This window comes from Microcebus murinus, chromosome 12, assembly GCF_040939455.1.
Source record: "Microcebus murinus isolate Inina chromosome 12, M.murinus_Inina_mat1.0, whole genome shotgun sequence".
NCBI classification, from domain to species: Eukaryota; Metazoa; Chordata; class Mammalia; order Primates; family Cheirogaleidae; genus Microcebus; species Microcebus murinus.
In genome coordinates, this window is record NC_134115.1 from 71,518,917 (window position 1) to 71,541,955 (window position 23,039).

General features: G+C 43.8%; 1 protein-coding gene across 8 annotated transcripts in view; it reads left to right on the plus strand.

The window, feature by feature from the left end:
• The window catches only part of PALM2AKAP2 (PALM2 and AKAP2 fusion), a 428,813-nt gene that overhangs the window by 392,374 nt on the left and 13,400 nt on the right, over positions 1-23,039 (plus strand). For all 8 annotated transcript variants that reach the window (XM_012736750.3, XM_012736754.3, XM_012736751.3 and 5 more), the window contains one exon: positions 4,645-7,057. In XM_012736750.3, the coding sequence (XP_012592204.1) occupies positions 4,645-7,057 (2,413 nt within the window). The remainder of the gene's footprint in view (positions 1-4,644; positions 7,058-23,039) is intronic.

The following is a 23,039-nucleotide window of genomic DNA, read 5'->3' on the forward strand; positions in this document are numbered from 1 at the left end:
AAGGAGACCCACGTACCTATGTTGTAAATTAAGCCATGCACATTTGCTTTGCATAACTATTAAACACTTTCAGGTAAATAATGGCAGCTTTGGATGCAACCTTACTACCAGGTTATATTAAAAGCAGGTCTTGGGCCAAATTCTGGCACATAGACAGACACTTAGTAAATAAATATTCGTAAAATATGGTATAAAGAAATCTCAGCTCTCTAAGTTTCTAGGTGCTCCAACCCCACCTTGTATGAAAACAAATGTGGCAATTTTACAAAGACAAGATTCTGTTCAATGGGTGTTAAATAACCAAAGTCCCCTGAACCAAAGGCTGGAAACAGGCTGATTAGTTCTCAGACCTCAAGCACCATCCCTAAGGGTGTATGAACTAAAGCACTCATTTTGTTTGTATACCCTGTTCATGAAAAGGTGGGGGATATCTCTAATCCACAAATTTGAAAACCACCAATTTCATGGATTTCTAACATTCATTATACTAATGGACACGCCACTAATTTCACTAATGAAAACCCATTTCTCACCTTAATTATGCCAATTAGCAAAGCTTCAGGGGTCCCTGGGAGTCAAAGGGAGCTAAATACTGGAGGAAGCCACCTGTGGAGCGTGGGCTTTCTGATTAGATCCTAACCGACCACTCCTTGAGTGTATATTCCTGATTAGCGTGGTTGTCTGCCACCGGAATGTAATTGACGCTAATTTCAGAAACACACAGCTGCATTATATTGTCTCTGCCCCAAGTATTTTTAAGTTAATTGTAGACATCCTAACCACTGCTAGCCTTTCTGGGAAGCTGGTGGGAGGGCAGATTCATGTGCCAGGGTGTTAGGGCTCCACCTGTGGGGTTAGCTGGGCCAATCAAAAGATTTCCCACATACCCCTTAGCACCCTAGTTTTTCTCTGACCTTAGAAAACCCAGTTTGATGGTTTTGGTTTTTTTTTTTCTTTTATATCTTCCTGTTTTTTGCACTGGGACATAATTTGTTTCAGAAAGGATTTTCCAGTTGATTTAATGAATATGCATTTTTATCTGAATCTGGAATCAGGTCCACCTTATCTGAAGCATGGAGAAAATTCTGGTCCTTCTTATCTTCAAAGGGAGCAGTAAGCATTTATTGGTTTAAACAAGACATCATTTAAGGATACCAAGCCCAGACTCCTGCCAAATCGGATAGGTGGGATTTCCAGCCCATTTCCATTTACCTGGTGTGGTCACCGATGGCTTTGATCACATCAGGCCGTCATGCATGAAGGCAAATTCTTACTTGCTGACAGTAGAACTCAGGAATTTGCTCTTTTGTTATAATTGTTGTCTAAGTTTACAAAAGCTCTGAACTCCTGATGCGTGGTAGTGAATCCCTAAATGCAGACTTGTTTATCTCTTTAAGTACTTCTACCCTGATTAGGGTTTAGAGCTGCTGCTCTCGGAAGTAGATAAAATTGAGTGTCAGGAAGAATTTTCTGAATTTATAGAAAAAGGAGACTTTGCCTCATGTAACTCTTTCCTGTTTACACCCTCTGTTGTCTAATTTTTTTTAAAAAAATATATTAAAGGAATCATCTCAAATTCTGACACCCCAAAACTTTGACTTTTAACAAGTAATTAGCATTTTTTAAAATCTCAGTTTGACAGATCCCAGAAGACGGAACTACTTATTATCATTTCTGACTCAAAGATAAAGGCAGTTTTTTTGGATACTGCAAAAGTGTACTGTCAAATGCTCTTTTCAGATTTAAAAAATTTTTTTTTTATTTTTTGAGACAGAGTCTCATTTTGTTGCCCAGGCTAGAGTGAGTGCCGTGGCATCAGCTTAGCTCACAGCAACCTCAAACTCCTGGGCTCAAGCAATCCTGCTGCCTCAGCCTCCTGAGTAGCTGGGACTACAGGCATGAGCCACCATGCCCGGCTAATTTTTTCTATATATATTAGTTGGCTAATTAATTTCTTTCTATTTATAGTAGAGACGGTGTCTCGCTCTTGCTCAGGCTGGTTTCAAACTCCTGACCTTGAGCAATCCGCCTGCCTCGGCCTTCCAGAGAGCTAGGATTACAGGCGTGAGCCACTGCGCCCAGCCCAGATTTTTAAAATTTTGTATCGAAACAGTTTGTTTCTAGTCCAAAAAGCTTGCCTTGGAAAGAGCTGATGTAACTTTTGAGTTCTAGAAAGAACATGCTGACAGGACATCTGCTCGCCTATCATCAAACACATAAGTGTGAAACATTCAGGAGGAAGGGACCATGCTGGTGTGAGTAGCCAGAGTGTTCTTGGGAAGTGCAGTGGAGATAAGCCTGGTCACCCCTATCTTGGTGATTAGCAGCAAGAGACACAGGGAGGCAAGTTCTTCTCTTCCCCAGACTAAGGAAACTCTAAAATAGACTTACGGCTCCCTGGGAAGTGTGGGGAATCCACTTTTTGTTAAGAAAGGGTATTGTCTCCTAGAGCATATTACTATTGTTGCTGATATCATTATGGCCCTACAGAATAAGTTTCCCGCATGCTTAATGCATGGATTAATGAACAAATGAACTATAGAATTATAGTATTTCCCTTTTAGCTTCTTTTACTATTACATTGCCCTTTTCCCTCTTTTCAACTATTCTGAAGCAGTTTATGTTTCAGCAGAGCAATGATTTGGAACCATATTTCAGTCCTAGTGGCTTCCTGCTACTCTCCGATTTTTTTTTTCCCCAAAAGCCAAAAGGGATAGAAGGAAAGCAATGCTATTCCTATGAAGAATATTAGCAGTAAATTATTGGCCAGATGAAGCCAAAGGTGGGGGTGCCATGGGTAATCTGATTCTCACCATAGCAGTACCATGTATCTCTCTTTGTTTGTCTTTTTATTCCAGTAACAACTTTCCAGGGAGTGGGCTAATTTTGGCCTAGGTTTACTTGAAATTGAATGGCAGCCAATAAGTTTCAGGCATTCAAGTTTTCTGTAATTCTTAATGATGTATGAGTAGAAATTACTGACAATTGCCTTACCAAAAAAAAGTTTAGGTAATAGTTTTAACCCTTTGCACTCGCTTGCTTTTTTCTCATTATCCACTGGACATTATCTATACTGGACTTTGGAGTGCAAAGGGTTAAAAGGACACTAAAAACTTTTGTGCTGGTTTAGTTCATTCAAAAATAAAAGAACCACAGTTAATAATGGTCAATAATAAAAATAAGGACATGAGCAATTATAAATATTAATTGTTTTAAGTATCAGACTTTGACAAAGACCAGACCTAGACTAGAAGAGCATCAGAGACCAGAAGGTGTTGACAAAGAAGAAATACTCATTATTGTTGCCTAACTAGAGAAGAAATATATATTACTTGATTAAGTCCAAAGGGGAATGTGGAAAACCAAGCCTGAAGAAAACCCCCCAGTTCAGAGATAGCCATGAGAGTTCTTCAACATTCTGACAGCAATGTAGAGCACCTAGCGTGAACTTCCGTGTTTTCCTGGGTCTCATGAACAAATCCAGAATTATCCACTTTCCTTGGAAGGATTTTGAAATTAATCCCCTGAGAATCATCCTAAGGTGGTGTTTTAATGTTATATTCTAAGCTTTAAAATTGTTGAAAACTTAAATAAATGAAAATCATACCATCTTCCAACGATTGCATTGTACTATGTCAATAATATCAGATGCACTATAAACTTGAGACAGGGAGACAAAGCTGACCAAAGTGTTGAGTGAAATCCTTGAGGGCAACTCAAATTAAATGCATAATTTACTGCTGGAATTCTCTGATGTAAACCAGGGTCCTTTGATATGAAAAAAAAATTCATCCTAGAATTTGAAAATTAATGCTTACTAATGCTAAATAATACAATTACACGGGCTAGATAACTGGTGGGAAAATATGGTGCATTTAAAAAGTTAGGAAGATATGGTTCTCTTATTTAACCACAAATTGGGAGATATCACCTATAGAGCATTTTAGAAACTGGAGATGAGGTGTTGCTGGCCACTGGCTTTCAAAGCAACACTCACTCCGTGACTAAGGAGTACTGTTTTGATGTAGTCCAGAGAACAGAGCTATGCAGTCAGTGCCTTTGGTGATGGTGTTTGTAATGCACATGGTCAATTACAGCCATGGCAATGGGCCCTGTAGCCTGTGAGGGGCCATTGAAGGGATCTACTGTTTTCCAGTCTTTTATTTTGGAAAGATTTTCCCAAGAGTTTCTTGTCTCCAGAATTAATTGCATTACATCTGGCAGAGAATCATATGTTTTCAAGAAGATTTGTTCATGCCAAAGGACCTTCTTTTTACAGTTAGGGACATACCAGTAGTCCTGTTACATAGCCTGCAGCAGTTTTGCTGTGAAATAATTTGGAAGGCCCTGATACAATAACTATATAATCTCTTCCACAATGAGAAGGTAAAATTTAAAAATGGACCCTAGCATGTATTGAACACCCAGTAAACAAAATGGAATCTGTAAATTGGAGAGGGTTCGGCACTCATTACCACAACAAAATGAATATGTAAAGGATTAGTAGAAGAGAAATCTCTATTTAAAAGAACTTGTCGCTGAACTTTCAGTTTTCCTTCCTGTTAGTTATGAGTGAATTTCTCAGCACTCGCATCTATAAGAGATTAGCATTCAACCCTGACTTTTGTTTTCTCTTTATTCCAGAAGCCTCCTCAGCTTTCCGAGGATGATATCCGGCTAAAAAAGGAGAGAGACAACGGTTGTGCCAACCTCCCGGAGCCTGCTACCAGCTCTCTTCCCCCGGATCACAGAAACATGGAAATTGAGGTGTCTGTTGCAGAGTGTAAAAGTGTTCCTGGAATCACCTCCGCCCCACATTCCGTGGACCACACCTCCCCTTTCTGTTCGCCCCCCCTCAATGGCCTCCTGGCCGATCACCACGAGTCCCTGGATAACGATGTGGCCAGAGAGATCCGGTATCTAGACGAGGTGCTGGAAGCCAACTGCTGCGATTCTGTCGTGGATGGAACTTACAACGGAACGTCGTCCCCGGAGCCTGGCGCGGCGACCCCGGCGGGCGGCCTGAGCCCCGCTGCCCACGCGGCCCTCCAGCCAGAGCCCACCGAGAGAGCAGCGGGCAGGCAGGCGCCGCCCCACGCCGAGCTCAGCCAAAGCCACGCTGACCCCATGGCGGACGGGCAGAGAGCAAACGGCCACCCTGCCGGCCGGCCCCGAGATGGGCTGGGGGGCGGGCTGCAGGCGCCCGCGAGCCCCAGCTCCTCGGCCGGCTCTCGGTGCGCCTCCCGAGACCCCGAGCTCACGCTCACCACGCTGAAGAAGGAGGCCAAGTTCGAGCTGCGCGCCTTCCACGAGGACAAGAAGCCCTCCAAGCTCTTCGACGAGGACGAGTGCGAGAAGGAACAATACTGTGTCCGGAAAGTGCGGCCCTCGGAGGAGATGCTGGAGCTGGAGAAGGAGAGGAGGGAGCTCATCCGCAGCCAGGCGGTGAAGAAGAATCCTGGCATCGCAGCCAAGTGGTGGAATCCCCCGCAGGAGAAGACCCTCGAGGAGCAGCTGGATGAGGAACATCTGGAGTCCCACAAAAAGTACAAGGAGCGTAAGGAGAGACGGGCACAGCAGGAGCAGCTGCTGCTGCAGCAGCAGTTACAACAGCAGCAGCAGCGGCCCCCGCCACAGCCCTGCCCGGCCCCGGTGGCCTCCTGTGAACGCCCAGGTGTGACTGACAAAGCAAAGGAGGACATCGTCACCGAGCAGATAGATTTCTCTGCTGCTCGCAAACAGTTCCAGCAGATGGAGACTTCCAGGCAGACGGCGGCCAAGGGCCAGAGTACACCCAGGCTGTTCTCCATCAAGCCTTTCTACAGGCCTCTGGGGTCAATTAACTCTGACAAGCCACTGACTGTCTCGAGACCAGCTTCTGTCGGGGGACCTCCAGAAGATAGTAACGCATCAGCAGCCAAGGCCCCCAGTGTCCCGGAGAGCCAGTCGGGGGGAGGAGGCCAGGGCAGCACAGCCCCCCAGGGGAAGGAAGGGCCCTACAGTGAGCCATCTAAAAGGGGACCCCTATCTAAGCTGTGGGCGGAGGACGGAGAGTTTACAAGCGCCCGGGCGGTCCTCACCGTGGTCAAGGACGATGACCATGGGATTTTGGATCAGTTTTCAAGGTCAGTCAATGTCTCCTTGACCCAAGAGGAGCTCGACTCTGGTTTGGATGAGTTGTCAGTGAGATCCCAAGATACCACGGTCCTGGAGACCCTGTCCAATGATTTCAGCATGGACAACATCAGTGACAGTGGTGCCTCCAATGAGACAACCAATGCCCTCCAGGAAAATTCACTGGCTGATTTCTCTCTGCCCCAGACTCCACAAACTGACAACCCCTCAGAGGGCCGAGGAGAAGGTGTCTCCAAGTCGTTCAGTGATCATGGTTTCTATTCCCCTTCGTCCACCCTGGGAGACTCTCTGTCGGCTGATGACCCGTTGGAATATCAGGCTGGTCTCCTGGTGCAGAATGCCATTCAACAAGCCATAGCCGAGCAGGTGGACAAAGCTGTGTCCCAAACCAACAAGGATGGAGGGGGACAGCAAGGGCCCCCAGCAACTCTAGAGGAAGCTGAAATTGGGGCTTCCAGCGCAGAGAAGCCTCAGAGCATGTTTGAGCCACCCCAGGTGTCCTCTCCTGTTCAAGAGAAAAGGGATGTCATACCAAAGATTCTGCCCGCTGAAGACAGGGTGCTCAGGGAAAGGGGGCCCTCCCAGCCACTGCCAGCCGTGCAGCCCAGTGGCCCAATAAACATGGAGGAGACCAGGCCCGAAGGGGGATATTTCAGCAAGTACTCGGAGGCCGCCGAGCTGAGAAGCACAGCCTCCCTCCTGGCCACTCAAGAATCCGACGTGATGGTTGGGCCCTTCAAACTGAGGTCCAGGAAGCAGCGGACTTTGTCCATGATAGAAGAAGAGATCCGAGCAGCTCAGGAAAGGGAAGAGGAGCTGAAGAGGCAGAGGCAGGTCCTGCAGAGCACACCGAGCCCCAGCCCCAGGACGAAGAATGCCCCATCGCTGCCCTCCAGAACACCGAGCTACAAAACTGCCCCAGGTGAGGTGCCTCGGACCAGAGGCAGATGGCAACAGACATTTGCCACTGTTGATTCCAGTTTATGGGTTTCTGTGTGGAGCCTCCTCTGTGGGTGTCTGGAATAAGTGTTGGGGGACTCTGACATGAGGATTTCAATGTTTGGGGGCATGTAACTAGAGTGTCAGAGTGCCCTTGGAGAAACCCTGAGGCTGGATGGAGTTTGCCACTTCCTGGTGGATGCAATAGCTCCTTTCTTGTCGCTCTACGTTGGTCTTGGTTTGTTACAGAGAATCGTTCTCTTTTATTTGGAAGATTGTCTCTTGGCTGACGGAAGGGCTGTTGGTGGCCCAGAACCAGTAAGAATGGGCCATGTGTGGACTCTGTTCAAGTGTGCAGCTTGACCTTAGGTATCTGTAGTTGAATCCAAACCCATCCGATTTTGGAGACATGTTCTACTAACGCCTTCTGAATGCTGGGTCCCTTCCCACTGGTGACAGACATGACTTGGCATTGCAGATTGACCCATGGAGGATGCCCTTGTCCATCTCCTGTGTGATCAGATTTGTCTTGCTTTAAGTCACCCCAAAGCAATTACTTTGGAATCAGGGGTGACCTCATCCATTCTTGTCAGGTGACTCAATTAGAGAAGTCGAATTACTACAAGGAAAGGCAGGTCTTTAATCCCCTTGCACTGCCTGGGCAGTCGCCTTCTTGAATACTTTGTATAGATGGTTGATGTTAATTAGGGTGGTAATTATTGTTGCTACAGTTATGAATAACAGTGTGACCAGTAGCTTTTATTTCCCACGTGGATATGACAGTGATCAGGGCTCCGTGCATCTTAACCATAGAGAAGTGCTGCTCAAAGCGTGGTCCAAGCAAGTCCAAGAACTGTTTGTTCTTGTTCCATTCTGAGCTAAGTTCAGACTTTGGGAGTAAGCATTTGAAAACTCTTATAGCAATTTGTTATTGTTCTGAAATCCAAGCATGGGATTTTGTGTTTTACAAAAGTATTGGTCCACTGTGGACTTGGGGTGAGGTGGGGGAGAAACTGATCCTTCACCAGAGATAATTTAAGAATTATTGCCCTAAAGTGATAATTGTTGGCATTTAACTCAGGCAGATCTTAATCTCATCTTGACACTTGGCTTCCATCAATGATACAAGGTCACTCTTCTCATTATTGGTTTGTAAATTTTGAAAGAGTCTCAAACCTAAAGAAAAGTTCCCAAGTACAGTACAGACATCTTTTTATTCTAATCCATTTAAGCATAAATTGCCAATGCAATGCCCCATCATCCACAATTTTGTAAACTGCCCCTCAGTTTGGCTCCGGCTGATGCTTCACATTCTCACGTGTAGATTGTGTGTCATTGGCAGGAATACCACGGAGTTGATGGTGTATTCTCACGGTATCAGTTTGTCTTGTTACGGGGCAGGTGTTAACTCTGATATCTGATATTAATTTTCATCACATGATTGAGGGAGTGCCTGCCAGGCTTCTGCACAGTAAAGTTACCTTTTCCTTTTGTAATTAACAAATTTTTTGTGGGGAGGTACTTTGGTACTATGTAATTTTTACCCCACTCCTTATCAAACTTTAAGTCTATTCACTTTTTATTTATGTCAGTGTGGTCTCATGGATTCCTATTATATTCAATGGGGTATAATCCATTTCTTTTATTGTTTTTATATAAAATATAAATTTTATATAAAAATAATTTTATATTTTTATAAAATATCCTCAATTTGTTCAGATATAGTTCCTGGGAACCCTTTTGAGCTAACTTCTGTGTCCTTTGGAGATGTCCCCATTATTCTTTGAACACTTCCTTACTTTATGGCACCAGAAGATGTTCCAGTTTTATCTTATACTTTCCCAACCCTGAAATCAGTCACTTCTCCCAAGAGTACTAGTTCCTTTTAGTATAGAATGGTATCTAGAAACCAAGACATGGATGCTAGGCATGCTCATTGCTGTTGTCACTGCTCTCGGGCACTCTCAGTGGACAGTATTAGAGATTATGTACATCTGTCTGTCTCTCTGTCTTGAAAACTTTGAGTTTACCATGATTTTAATTCTCTTTTTATATAGGGCTCATACACATTTTCTCCCTTTCCATAATTGTAACTACCTTCTTGACAACCAGTTGCTTGGGTTATATTGTCCTCAGCATATTTATTATTTAATTATTTCCCCCTTCTATAACCAATCTCCTATTTTCTTTACCAAAGTAGGGCTCCAACATAACTTTCTGGGTGGCCACTGCCACCCCTCTCCACCAACACCCTCCTACCCTGCTTGGGCTCCAGCATCCCATTGGGAGTCACTGCTGTCCCCTGCCCACCCCGCTGTGCCTCCAGCATACCCTGCTGGGCCACCAAGCCTGCCCCCAACCCCACCATTGGCACCATCTTGTTCAGCCCCACCTCATGACTTTTGGGCTGAATTGTTCAGGAAGGAAAGGGAGGGGAGGAAGAAGAGGAAGAGCACAGTGATTTTCTTAATATGGTTTTAATTCCTTCAAGTCATGGGACAGAGAGCCAGCTGAGTGCTTGAGGCAAAGGAACCTTTTTGGGAGGGATTTTGTCCATGCTTAACAGTGGCCTGTTGGCTTTTCCCAAGGATCCTTAGTTGTTGAGGTCACTTTAAATTCTTTATTGTGGGCTGGCTTGGCACAGAGGTCCCAGGTGAGTATCCTGTCCTGGAGAAGTCTTTGTGCCACTTGCTTATGGCCCAAGCTGGGGAGCCTACCTCATAAGCAAATGATGCTAAAGGGCCAGAGTAAGGGCCCCCGCTGTCTCACGGGTGGAGGAAGGTTCTGCAGGCATCCGAGCTCCTCTGCTCACATGGACAGCAGGTGCTGTGATTCTCCTACTCCTACCAGTTACAACCAGTTCCACTTATCTAGCCCTCCCTTTGTGTTATTTCATCATAGAACCTTCTCTAAAGTACATTTGCTCTGTGGGTATCTTAGTCTATTCAGGCTGCTATAAGAAAATATCATAGACAGGGTGGCTTATAAACAACAGAAACTTATTTCTCACAGTTCTGGGGGCCAGGAAGTCCAAGATCAAGGTGCCAGCAGATTTGACTGTTGAGGACCTGTATCCTGGTTTGTAGATGGTGCCTTCTCACAGGGTCCTAACTTGGTGGAAAGGAAGAAGGCAGCTCTCTGTGGTCTCTTTTATAAGGGCACCAATCCCACTCATCCCCTGTGATCTAATCATCTTCCAAAGGCCCCTCACCTCCTAATATCATCACACATGAATTGTTGGCAGGGAGGTGCAAACATTCAGACCATAGCGGTGGATATTTTCAGTTTTTCTCTGCTCCATCTCTTCATTGAAGCCCTCACCCTATTGCCCCTAACTTTATTTCTGGCATGTGAACAATTGTTGAATATAAAGATATTTCAACACATTCTCCTGGTTCCCCCACCTGCTGTTGTTTATCTGGCTTCTGCCAGGATCGAGCCCACCTTAAAACAAGCCATCATCCTCGTGTTTGCCCCTGGCCTCCTAGCAGCCCAGCACCAACTTCTCCAGCACTTCCCCTCATGCTAAGGCTGATCTCCTCTCCCATCCCCCACCACCATAGGATTGACTCCTGCCCCTTCAGGGAGATGGAAGTTCATCCATGCAAGTCTGCATTCTGCTATAGTCTGGTTGTCACATTGAATTCAGTCATGAGAATGACGTGTGTGCACCCCATTCCTTCCAGTTTATCTCTAGAATGTTTAAAGTAGGTGCCCAGGCTTCCCAGAATCACAACATGGATTGAAAGTAACTGATGCAAAATGCAATTTTCTTTCTACTCCTGCCTGGAAACCTTTGGTGTGGCACTTGGCCAGCCCGCCTCCAGGTTCCTGATCAGGGAGCAGGCTGACACATTACTCTGAGCAGCCAGGCTGGACAATTCATGGCCAGGGTCAGAACAGCTGGCTCCAGCGTTGGTTTTGTGAATGGAGATATTACTAAGTTCCCACCGCACTGCTTCACGTTTCATGCCAGAAGAAGTGACTCAGCTGGTTTTTATGTGACTCAGCTTGATGATTCAACATTAGGTGATGAAAAACATAATTTTCTTCTTCTCTGGTACAAATCATGCTGGTGACGTGCTGGAACCCTAAACCCTAAAACTTTAAGGCAAATAAAATTTACTGAGAGCCAAGATGTGTTAAGAAAGGAGAAATCTACTAAGTCTTTCCATTGAAAGGTTATCTAGACATAGACCCCATTCCCCAGATATTAAAAAGATATTTATTTTTGTTTTAGTTTCTTTGCATTAAAAGATGGAGAATAAATGATAGGGGTTCTATTTTGAAAAGGATGTAGTCATTTTCAAAGACCAAGTATCTGGGATTGTTTCAGTGAGAAGGACAGGGCACGCAGAGAGGCTCACAGGGAGTGGAGAACTTGACACATTTGTGATACTTAAATAAGGCCAGAGTAGGTTAAAGGAAGAGGTTGAAGGGCCAGGTGCAGTGGCTCACACCTCCTGTAATCCCAGCACTCTGGGAAGCCAACGCAGGGGGATCATTTGAGGCCAGGAATTTGAGACCAGCCTGGAAAACATAGCAAGACCTTGTCTCTGCAAAAAAATTGTTTTTTAAATTAGCTGATGTGGTGGTGTGCACCTGTAGTCCCACCTACTCAGGAGGCTGAAGCAGGAGGATCGCTTGAGCCCAGGAATTTGAGGCTACAGTGAACCATGATGACGCAATTGCACTTCAGCCTAGGTGACAGAACCAGACTCCTCTTTCTTTCTTTTTTTTTTTTTTTGAAACAGAGTCTCACTTTGTTGCCCAGGCTAGAGTGAGTGCCGTGACATCAGCCTAGCTCACAGCAACCTCAAACGCCTGGGCTCAAACAGTCCTACTGCCTCAGCCTCCCAAGCTGAACTACAGGCATGTGCCACCATGCCCAGCTAATTTTTTCTATATATATTAGTTGGCCAATTAATTTCTTTCTATTTATAGTAGAAACAGGGTCTTGCTATGGCTCAAGCTGGTTTCGAACTCCTGACCTTGAGCAATCCGCCCGCCTCGTCCTCCCAGAGAGCTGGGATTACAGGCGTGAGCCACCCCGCCTGGCTTAGACTCGTGTTTCTTAAGAAAAAAAAAAAAAAAAAAAAAAAGAAGAAGAAATCGAAAACAAAACAAAAGTTGATTTGGAACCAGATGACAAAAGAGCAATATCAATCATGTTAAGGGTTTTAAACTTTAGACTTTATCCTGTGATGAGTGAGAAGCCAGTGAGAGTTTTCAACGTGGTAATTCCCTGCACACATTTCCAAGCTGTCCTGCTTTCATCTGTGAATTGGCGGACTGAAACTCTCCCTGTTTTAATGCGTCTATTTCACAGGCGTGGATTGAGCTCTTCCTATCTACGAGCACATGTAAAGTCACGCTCCATCCTGATGGCACGTGAGAGGCCACACTCCAAGAGCACACGTGCGCCCTCTGCCAGTGACACTTAGAAAGTAGAGAATGAAGGAAGCAGGTCAGTGGGTGCACAAGCCTGATTTGAAAGGGTAGCTCACACACTGCTGGAAAAACACCCTTGAGAGAATTGGGGTGGGGGGTACCCAAACATTTTATTGAAATTGCAACTTAGGACCTTTTGGAGTCTCTTCCTATTGGGGGTGCCAACAGACAGTTCTCACTTTAGTGCCTGTGTCTATTATTAGATATTTTGGTTTCACTTCCAAGTCCTAAGCATGCCAGAGAAACCCAGTTAGTCAGGTGATGATTAGTTTTGGTTTTTGAAATAGTTTCTGTTTTCATGCCGGAGTTTGGATTGACTACCAAGTCAGATAATTCACCGAGTGGGTGAATTCTATTGTGTACCCCCATTATGGAGAACGGTAAAAGAGAAGGTGTGGATGTTGAGTTCCCTAACTTAGAGTGTCTGTTTATGTCTTATGTCTAATATGTGGAAAGATGTGATAATTATACCATCTTATAAAAATAAGACTTATAGGAAGTGTCAACTGCTGTCAGTTTGGATTAAGATTCCCCATGATGTGATTATTATACTATTATAAAGATTATTAACTGCGTCTTTTTTCTTTCCCTTTTATTATCTTCAATTACAAGAGAAAGTCTTAGAGAGAAAAATATGTTTGCTAGTGTCTGCACAGCATTCACGAAACAGAGCTGAGTGGCTTTTCCGTGCTAAATTAGAGCCAGGTGAGGCCGAGTTTCACTTGAGGTGCCCTCACTGCTCCACAGAGGAAGATTTTGTGTCAGCAACTGGTGAAGGTCTGATTCTTCATGGGCTGTGGAAGGAGAGGGTCCTCCCCTAGGAGTATTGTGCCTCTCTTTCCTGCAAGGCAGGCACTGATTATGCATCTTGTAGGGACCCAGCTGGCTCTGCGAAAGTAGCTAAATGTGGAGTGTCCACAGATGGCTATTGTCCACTACTGTATTTCTGGAACATTCTCTGGTGACACAAGTCTAATCATGGTAGCTACCACTTATCAAGACCTTAAAGCTGTGTACAGTACTAATTATTTCACACACATTCTCTCATTGAATCCTCCTAACAGTCCCCTAAAATATAATACAAAATTATCTGAACCCCTGAGGCCAAATATATATTTCTGGATTCAGACTCTTTCTGATTTTAGAAAAGTTAGAAAGTATTCACTATTAGAAAAATCATGCAATGTATATCCTATTATTTAACACAACTGCCAGGTTGTAGGGCAGCACCCTGTCATCAACTTAAATTTCTGCTGTAAAACCTAGGAAGAATTAGTTACATTAAGTGGGTAAATGAAGGAGGGCCTCATGTCAACTCATGTCAGATTTTGCTGCCAAATAAGTTATGAAAAAACTTGGTTTTCAGAGCTTTTTTGGATTTGGGAATTATGCATAAAAGGTGTGGCTCTATGATATTATTCCCCTTCAAATGATTAAATACTTGAGCCCAGAAAGTTTGAGTGACTTGCCCAAGGTTACTCAGCTTGGAAGTGGGAAGGCTGGTTTCAAACTCAGGCTCATTTGTCTGCAAAATCCATATTCTTTCCCCCAACCTCTCCTGCTTCTCTGTTGAGCCTGCCCCAGGAGGTAGATAGTGATAGCTCCCTTCATCAGCCTAAAGTGATCGAGCTCAGCCTGCTTCTCTCCTCTTCTGGTTTCAAGCCTGACTCCTGCATTTTCTTGGGTCCTTCTTATCTCTCTTTTTTGGAAACACTATAGCTCTGGGTATATTAGTTTGACTCTCAAAGGCCATGAACCAGGACTACTACTCTAGTGACCCAGGATGGTTCCTTTGTGCTTTCAGAACTTAATTCCAATACCCCACATTACCATAGGCAGAATTGCTGGTGCTGTCCAAAGATCTGAGCAGTTGGACAGCAAAGGGACTAATAACATAGTCCATGTCAACTGTCTTACCTGGCTGCTCTTGTGAGTTCTTTCTGAAAGGTCATTTCCCAGGAAGAAGCTCAGCTGTTCCCTCCAAAAACAGGCTCATTCCCTAAAAACTTTGAAAGGACTGGGTACTCAAGCAAGGAATCAATCTGAGAACAAGCAGGGCTAAGTGTTCATCACTCCATTAACTGAACATGAACACTTCTGGTGTAGTGGGGTCAAAGTCAACTAAATTTGCTGACTGGTGGTCATGGAGCACTGTGACTATTTCCCACTGTTCTCTTTCCCTCTTTAAGATCCATTTTTCTTCCTTGGACCAGAACTTCTCTGTATTTCATGTATCTCAACCCAGCAAATATGTTTATTTGAAAAATGCATGCCATGGGGAAAGGAATAGGTAAGAAAAGGCAACGTCGAAGCAGTGTTTGGCAAGAGGTGAAGATACATGATGACATGAGGACTTCTCAAATTACAGAATTCCAAGTTCTTTTTGGACATTACCCTCCTAGGTTTGAAAAGGGCAACTGCTGCGGTTAATTTAAACCTATCAGCCTCACTCTTGAGAAGATATGGACACAGAAGTCTTTGTTCTGTGATAAGCCTACAGTTATGGCTTCTGGACAGAAGGACTTTGGAAAAAGCAGTATGTTCCCCACCAGTTTAATTCCCTTCTGTAAGCAGGTTACACAGTTACTGCGAATCGTGCTGGATCTTCTGATATATTCAGGACACCTGGGCTGGGCTTCTGCTGGTGCTTCTGCCTCGCTGGGGCACCACGTGGTGTCCCTGTGGCTAACTTCCGCGTGGCTCCTCCATGCTCCTGGTTAGGGCAGCACCTTCTGAGGAATCAGACTCAGCTACGCACAAAGAAAAATGCATAGTCTTGAGCTGACAAAGAGGAGATGAATCAAAGGACCTAATTCTTGCAAGTTCCCTGGTAAAAAATGAGAGTTAATCAAAGCCAGGCTTGGGAGCAGGATGTCCCCTGTGTGTTGGAGTTCAGGGCAGGATATGACTGTCTCTTACTAGCCACAGTAACTTGCTGTGTTCTTCCCTAAGGAGATTGGCATTTCAGATCCATTTGATCTGTGTGAATGAGTTTCTACACATTTAGGAGGTGGCAGACTAGAGGGTGAGGTAGGGTAGGGGGAACAGGGTGCAGGACAGATTATTAGAGCACCAAAGAATATATATGTAGTTCATACAATATTTTCTTTTATTGAGCTTGAAGGTAAACAGAAAGGTTTCCCAAAACTTGTGTGTATCTGACATCACAAGTTTTACCAGTCTGTCTTACTCAGATATATTATTAAATTCATACCAGATGTAAAAAAGCCAATCAAGGAAAACACATGCTTAAAGGTGACAGCCACATCTCTGGATTCGTATCTAAAGTTCAATTCCTGGACTCACTGCTTGCTAGCTGTGTGAACAACTTACTTCCCTTCTATAAACCTCAGTTTCCTCACAGTAAAATGGGAATAAAATAGTACCAACCTCTTTAAAAAGTTTAAGACAGCACCTAGTACATAAAAGGCTCCCAGTAAGCGTAATTGTTGTTGTTGTTCTTACAGTTACTGTTATGGTTTCGGAAAAAGCCTAGGAAACTTTAGCAGAGTTACTCGTGAGTTGCTCTTTTGTGGTGACTGTGAACCTGAAATAAATAATAAAGCACATATTATAACATTGCTTTCTATTCCCAGTTGGAATATTTTTAGTTACTTCCTTAGAATTAAAGTTTCTCCTATAAAACCTGAGTTCAGGAAAGAGTTTTCAATAGTCTGCTGTGATTTCAAAAACTAAAAGCATGACAAAGTCCATGATTAACTGATTAAGTATATTGGATGAAAATAAAATTACAAGTATTACCATAAATCCCCCCCCTCCCAACCACACATACTTTGGGAGGTAATCTTAACACAGCCAAGTCCATCATGTTGGTAGAAATGTGTTTCACAAAAAGATCTTGGTGGAGGAATTGCTATTCACCATGATTTTTATTCTCCCTATTTTAATTAACATTTTTCTTTCTTCCCCTGGAGAAGCAGAGCTCTTTCCTTCTGGAGTTTTCATCATCTTCCAGTCATGTTCATAGGGATAGACCCCAAATCAGTAACTCCTCACACACCCCGACTTACCTTTAAGCAATAATATTTGACAGTTTCTGACTTGTTCCACCAGGCAGGGATATTTCTCATTTCTGAGCTAGGTTTATAATCTGAAGATTCATATCATCACATTCTCCTACCCCTGGGGCCTTAAAAGGAGGAGATAAAAGAGGAAGGGACTGGTTCTTGGTGTGGGGGCCACAGCTGGAACCCCACAAGCCCATGTACTCTGGGGCTAACACGCAGGATGTTCCCTTTTGCTGAGAGGAAATGAAATTGAAAATGCAACTCTGAGCTCATTTCTTTCTGGCGACTTGTGGGTCGCTTTAGATGTTTGCACCCTCACCCTCGTGCTGTGTGAAGAAAGGCGGTCATTGAAGGAGCCCCGGCCGAGGCATGTCATCTGGTGGGTGTTTTTGTTCGGTTCGGTTGGTTTTTAGATAAGAGTGGATGATGGCTTTTTCTTTTCTTTTGACAAATGTAGAAACAAAGGAGCTTTGATTTAAGACCTCAGGCTCCCTGTCTATGAAGTAGAATAATCACCCAAGTCATAATGTTTGATCAAAAAAACTTTCTAAACTTTTGGAAATCATATTCTTGGCCTTTTAGAAGTTAGACTTGTTTCTACAGAAGGAGGATTTGGGCTGTCAGGGATGACGACAGCTGTGTTCTGCATAAGGGCAGCCCTTGCTCGGGTTCCCTTGGGTGGGAGGGATTGCAGATTCTTTTCTCTGCCCCCTGGCAGCACAGCCCGCCACAGATGCCCAGGGGAAATCCGTCTTGCTTGGAAAATCTGGAAGCAAGTCCAAGACATGGCTTTCTTCCTCTGGACCAGAAAGTGGTTTAACTACTTATGATAAATAAACAGGAAACCCAGATTCATGCTGCCCAGATTTCTTTTCCATTCACGACAGGAGACAGCGTTGGCACATTTGGAGTGAAATTCCACTGCCCTCTTTGCTCCTTAGTGCTATGCTATGACCTTGTGAGCCCCACCGTTACAGAGATGAGCAGTTTGTGGTTTTTTGTTCTTTCCTGAGCTTCTTGTACTGCCTGGGATGATGGAAAGGCTTATGGATCTGCCTAGTCCATGAAGGTTAAGACAAGCCGGTTTATCTACTTTTCTCATCAAAGGCTAATAATATTTAAGAGAAAAAATGTCTGGTTTGTGTTATCTTTTAAAATTAATTTCTGCTTATTGTAGAAAATATTGGAAAATAAATAATAAAAATAAAAATGACTCATAATCCTACTGCCCCAGGTATAGCCACTACCTTTCTAGTTTTTCTCCATATACATGGGTGCATGAAAGGCAATATTGGGTTTATACTTGTGTTAATATAATTGGTGCTGCAACAAGTCACTGCAAATACAGTAGCTTAAAACAATACACATTTGTTATTTCACAGTTCTAGAGATCAGAAGTCTGAAATATGTCTACTGTGGACTGAATTGTATTCCCCACCCCCAAATTCAAGTGTTAAAGCCCTTAACCCCCAATGTTATGGCCTTTGGGGGAGGCAGTTAGGTTTGCATGAGTTCACAAGAGTGGAGCCCTCATGATGGAATTAGTGCCCTTGTAAAAAGAGGCATCAGAGAGCTTGTGCTCTCTGCCTACCATGTGAGGGCGTAGGAAGAAGGCAGAGGGAGCCTTCACCAGAAACCAACCATGCTAGCACCTTGATCTTGGACTTCCATACTCCAGAACTGTGAGAAAGTAAGCATCTGTTGTTCCAGCCACCCAGTCTATGGTATTTTGTTATGGCAGCTTGAGCAGACTAAGACTGAGCTAAAATCAAGGTGTTGGTAGGACAGCGTTCATTCTCAGGCTCTAGAGGAGCATTCACTTCCTCCCTCTTTTATTTTATATGCTGTCTACATTCCTTGGCTTGTGGACTCTTCCTCCATTTTCAAAGCCTACAGTGTAGAATCTTCTCATCTTCTCTCGCTCTCTCACTCTTTCTCTCTCTCTCTCTCTCTCTCCCCTCTCCTCAGCCTCCTTCTTTCCTCTTGTTATTACATCAGGACAAACTGGATAATCCAGGATAGTCTTCCCATCTGAAATACCTAAACTTAGTGTCGTTTGCAAAGTCCTTTTTGCCAGGAAAGGCAAGATATTCACAGGTTAGGACTGGGACATCTTTGGAGAGGCCACTGTTCTGCCTACCACAATCTACTCGCCTTCTACTGATTGAGTTTTTACCATTGCCTTGCACTTTTGATTTCTTTCACATAGCAAATAAGTGGTGAACCAGGATTTGAACCCATGTAGTCTGGCTCTCAAGCCTGTACTCTTAGACCCCTGAAATATATCTGCTTTTGTAACCTGCTTTTTTGAATATTTTCCCATGACCATAACCATTCCTCTAAATTTGAGAGTCTGAAACAAGATTTGTAATGGCTAAATAATGCTCCATCATCTGAATCAGCCCTAACTAATTTAACCATTGGTATAATTTCAAAAATAAATATGATAGTGGAAGTTTATGTATGTAAGCTTGTGTTCATACTTAGTTATTAGCTGAACTTGTGTCAAAAGTGGCTTAGGAGCTGGTTAACTAGTATACGTTCTAGAACAGCCTTTGCCAAACTGTTTTCCTTGAGACATTAATAAAGATTCCACGAAGTGGGGTTTCTTTGGTTAAATAAATTTGGGAAATGCTATACTCCCATTCTTGCATTAGAGATTCAGTTACATTAGCACTAAAACCAGAAGTCCTCTGGTAAAGAAATCTCTCTCTCTGTCTTTCTCAGTTTCTCTGTTTAACCCAGTGTTTCCCAAGCTTATTTGACCAATGCCTTTTTTTGTCGTTTGCAGCATCGAGTAATATCTTACAAAGCTGAGGTAATAGGACACAATTTTGGAAACACAGCCTTGGGATGAACCTAGCCAAGTGAAACTGCTCACCCTCAAACACCTTCTAGAGCTGAAGTCTAAAATTACTGTGGATGGAGTAGTTTGAACAAAATCATATCTATGAAATAAACTAAAAAATGTTTCCTGTTCTCCACTCAGAATTCCACTCTAACTTTGTTCTGTTGGTTCCTTATGGCTGTCATAGCGGTCACATTGCACCTGTTCCTGGCTCTGTAAATGTCAGGACCAACCTTCAGCTAAGACCAGCACAGGTGTGTCCCGAGGTCTGCATGGCACTGTCTGTACATGTTTCCCATGGTGGTGACTAGGGCCTTTCAAGAGAGCTGTTCTGTAGGGTTCCGTCCAGGTGAGAAACGGGTGGCAGGATGTCATCATTGAAAATGGAGGCTACTTTCAGGGATTATTAGCAATGGAATCAATCACCAGGGGAATAAACCGCTGTGAGAGCAAGGTCTGATGGGGTAGGCAGGGACGGAACCTGGGTAACTGGGGAAGTGCTGGGTGAAGTGCACACCTGAGCAATGAAACACGAGCACCAAAGGTAACTAACCATCACTGTTTGGGGACTCCAACGTGGTATGTCCTCCATGCCTTCAAGGGGCCATGTGGGGCCATAGACAAGGATGTGATCCACCTCCCAGGCCCGAGGTGCAGACCTCTGGCATCACATTCATGTAATGGACTCCAAGCCCCAAGCTGATTGTGTCTATAGTGTCTGCTACTAGGGGGGAGAGCATCAGAGATTTGTTCACTAGCCTAATCAAGAGGCCCATTAGCTGTAAACCTGGGGCCTCTGGGGAAGATGTCAGGTGTGGAACAGGTCCCTCTCCAGCTTTTTAGCAGTCTGTGTGATTCCTACAATGGCACACAGAATGCTTGCTAGTGGGAAATTCGAACCACCCTGGGCTGCAGGGAGGAGGGTGGTCAGATTACAGCGTTTCTTTCCTGTTACTCATGTGACCTCTAGTGGCTATAACCAGTAAAACCTGCCCCGCGGATGGAATAAGAAGAAATAAGCAGGAAATGTCATTAATGTTTAATTGGTAACTTTCTATAGTAGCCCTTCACTCTCTTTCACCATACATCCTATCTTATAGTTTAGCCGTAATCAGCACTGGGTTTGGGTTCCAGACTAGCCCCGACTGTTACTATCTAATGTAACTTGGCTGGGGTTAGCATCTGAGCTTCCATGGTCTAAGCCATTTCCAGGTATCTACCCTAACTACATCGCAGGGCTGTTGTAAGATCAGATAACACGAGGGCTACAGATGCAGCACTATGCAAATCTCCCTGTTACCTCAAAGCCATTGAGTCTGTGATTCTGTAGACCTAGAATGTTTTATTTCATATGCTTTGGTGAAGTCATGTAAGCTCTTTATTCTGTTCCAGTGCACAAGCATTTGCTAAGTGGCTGTTATGTATACTTCAGATGTACTTAGTGACTTACTCAATAAGCACGGGCTCCTGCCTTGTGCCATGTACCACAGTTACTGCTGGGCTCCATCCAGCAGAGACCAGGACAGACAAGCCTCCACTCTAACAGAGTTTACATTCAAACGAATTAAAGGGATTCATAGATGGTTGAAATGGGCCGGGCATGGTGGCTGACGCTTGTAATCCTAGCACTCTGGGAGGCTGAGGCAGGTGGATTGCTCGAGGTCAAGAGTTCAAAACCAGCCCGAGCAAGAGCAAGACCTCGTCTCTACTATAAATAGAAAGAAATTAATTGGCCAACTAATATATATATATAGAAAAAATTAGCTCGGCATGGTGGCACATGCCTATAGTCCCAGCTACTCGGGAGGCTGAGGCAGAAGGATTGTTTGAGCCCAGAAGTCTGAGGTTGCTGTGAGCGAGGCTGACGCCACGGCACTGACTCTAGCCTGGGCCAAAAAGAGAGACTCTGTCTCAAAAAAAGAAAAAAAAAAAAAAATAGAAATGGCCCGTGTCCTTGGGTGACTCTATAGTGTAATTGAGAAGACAGAAGCTTCAGTAACTAGATAGGGTACAAGTCAGTATGTGAAAATGGCCTTCACAGAAGTGTAAACAAAGTGCTATAAGGCAAAGATCCCACTGTGCTGGGTGTGAAAGGGAGAAGTGAGGGGTAGTGAATATAGAATGTGCTTTCTAGAAGTTTAATGATAGAAGAATGGCTCCTGCGAGATGATCTGAAAATGTGAGAGCTCAACTGGAAAATCATGAAAATCAACCTGGCAATTTGGTATCTATTTCTGGTCCCAAAAGAGTTGTAATACTTATATGCAGAATACCCATGAAACTCTTCATTCTCATCCTGTAGTCATATTCTTCTTTGAGATTCCAATGAAGTCATAGCTAGATTCATTGGACGATCCTGTTCTAACTATTAACTTAGTCCTTATAACAACTCTATGAGAATAGGTATTTCTATCATTATACCCGTTTTATAGATGAGCAAACTGAGATATGAAAAACAGTAACTTACCCAAAGTTATTTGGCTGCTAAATAGTAGGTTCAACCCCAACCTGGTTGGCTTCAGAGCTTGCCTGCTCACCACTATGCTTGTTTCTTATATTGTTTCTCAAGCCTTCAATTACAAGGTCACTTGGAATTTTTAGAGATATATACAACGTATGTAGGGGTATGTAGGGGTGAAATGACCCAACCCCATCAGACCTTGGGATTACTTTAAAGTAACCCAACAAGTTGAAGGAAAGAAAGGAAGGAAGGAAGGAACAAGTATGGTAAAATCTTGATAAATGTTTACTTTGGGTGATGTTTATAATGCTCATAGGGGTTGTGATGGCATCCCCTAATTTCCATAATAAAAATTAGAAACCATTTCAAGTGGATTTGGAGATTTTGAAATGTTTATTATCTTAGTGTTAATATCAAAAGACTTTTTAATTATCTGGGTAATTCAGACCAAAGCAATGAGTTTCACTGAATTATTAATGTAATGTGCCTGTGAAATGGAGTGCCCCCTTCTGTATATTAAAATCTACTTTCCACCTAATCCCCAAATGTGATGGCCATATGCTCCTGTATTTGGGTTCTTTTTTTTTTTTTAATCAATAAGGGTTGATCTTGTGAAATGTATTTGGTAGAATAAAATGTTTTAGTTAGAAGAGACCACAAAGACAACTAATTCCAAAATTCTCATTTTACAGCTATGGGAGTTAAAGCTTGGAGAATTTAAGTGATCAGCCCAAGATTAAAGTGGGAGCCTTAAATGATTATAGTCAACCACATAGCCAGTTAATGGAAAAGCAGCAATTAAAAACCTGGATTTCCTGAACTCCAGGCCTTTCCAGCTCCCATCAGAAGGGCTCAGTGAAGGGCTGAGCAGCCCACATAGAGACACTGGTGCCAGGCTTCTGCTGTGACTCCTGCTACATCAGGCTGTTGGCAGGTTAGAATTCTGGGATGTAACATGAAATAAGGTGACTCACCTTTAGCTTGGGACCAGAAGAGGTCAAATGGGCCTTTAATTTTCCAAGTGGGGCCATTCATGTCCAAAAGTTTGGAAACTGCCAAGGTCCTCATTTATTTTGTGGGTTTTCTCCACACACCTTGTCACCTTGTTCACGGATTCCAGCTGTGTCACTCACAAAGGGTGTAGTTGGAAAAATCATAACTGCTGCACCTGAAGATA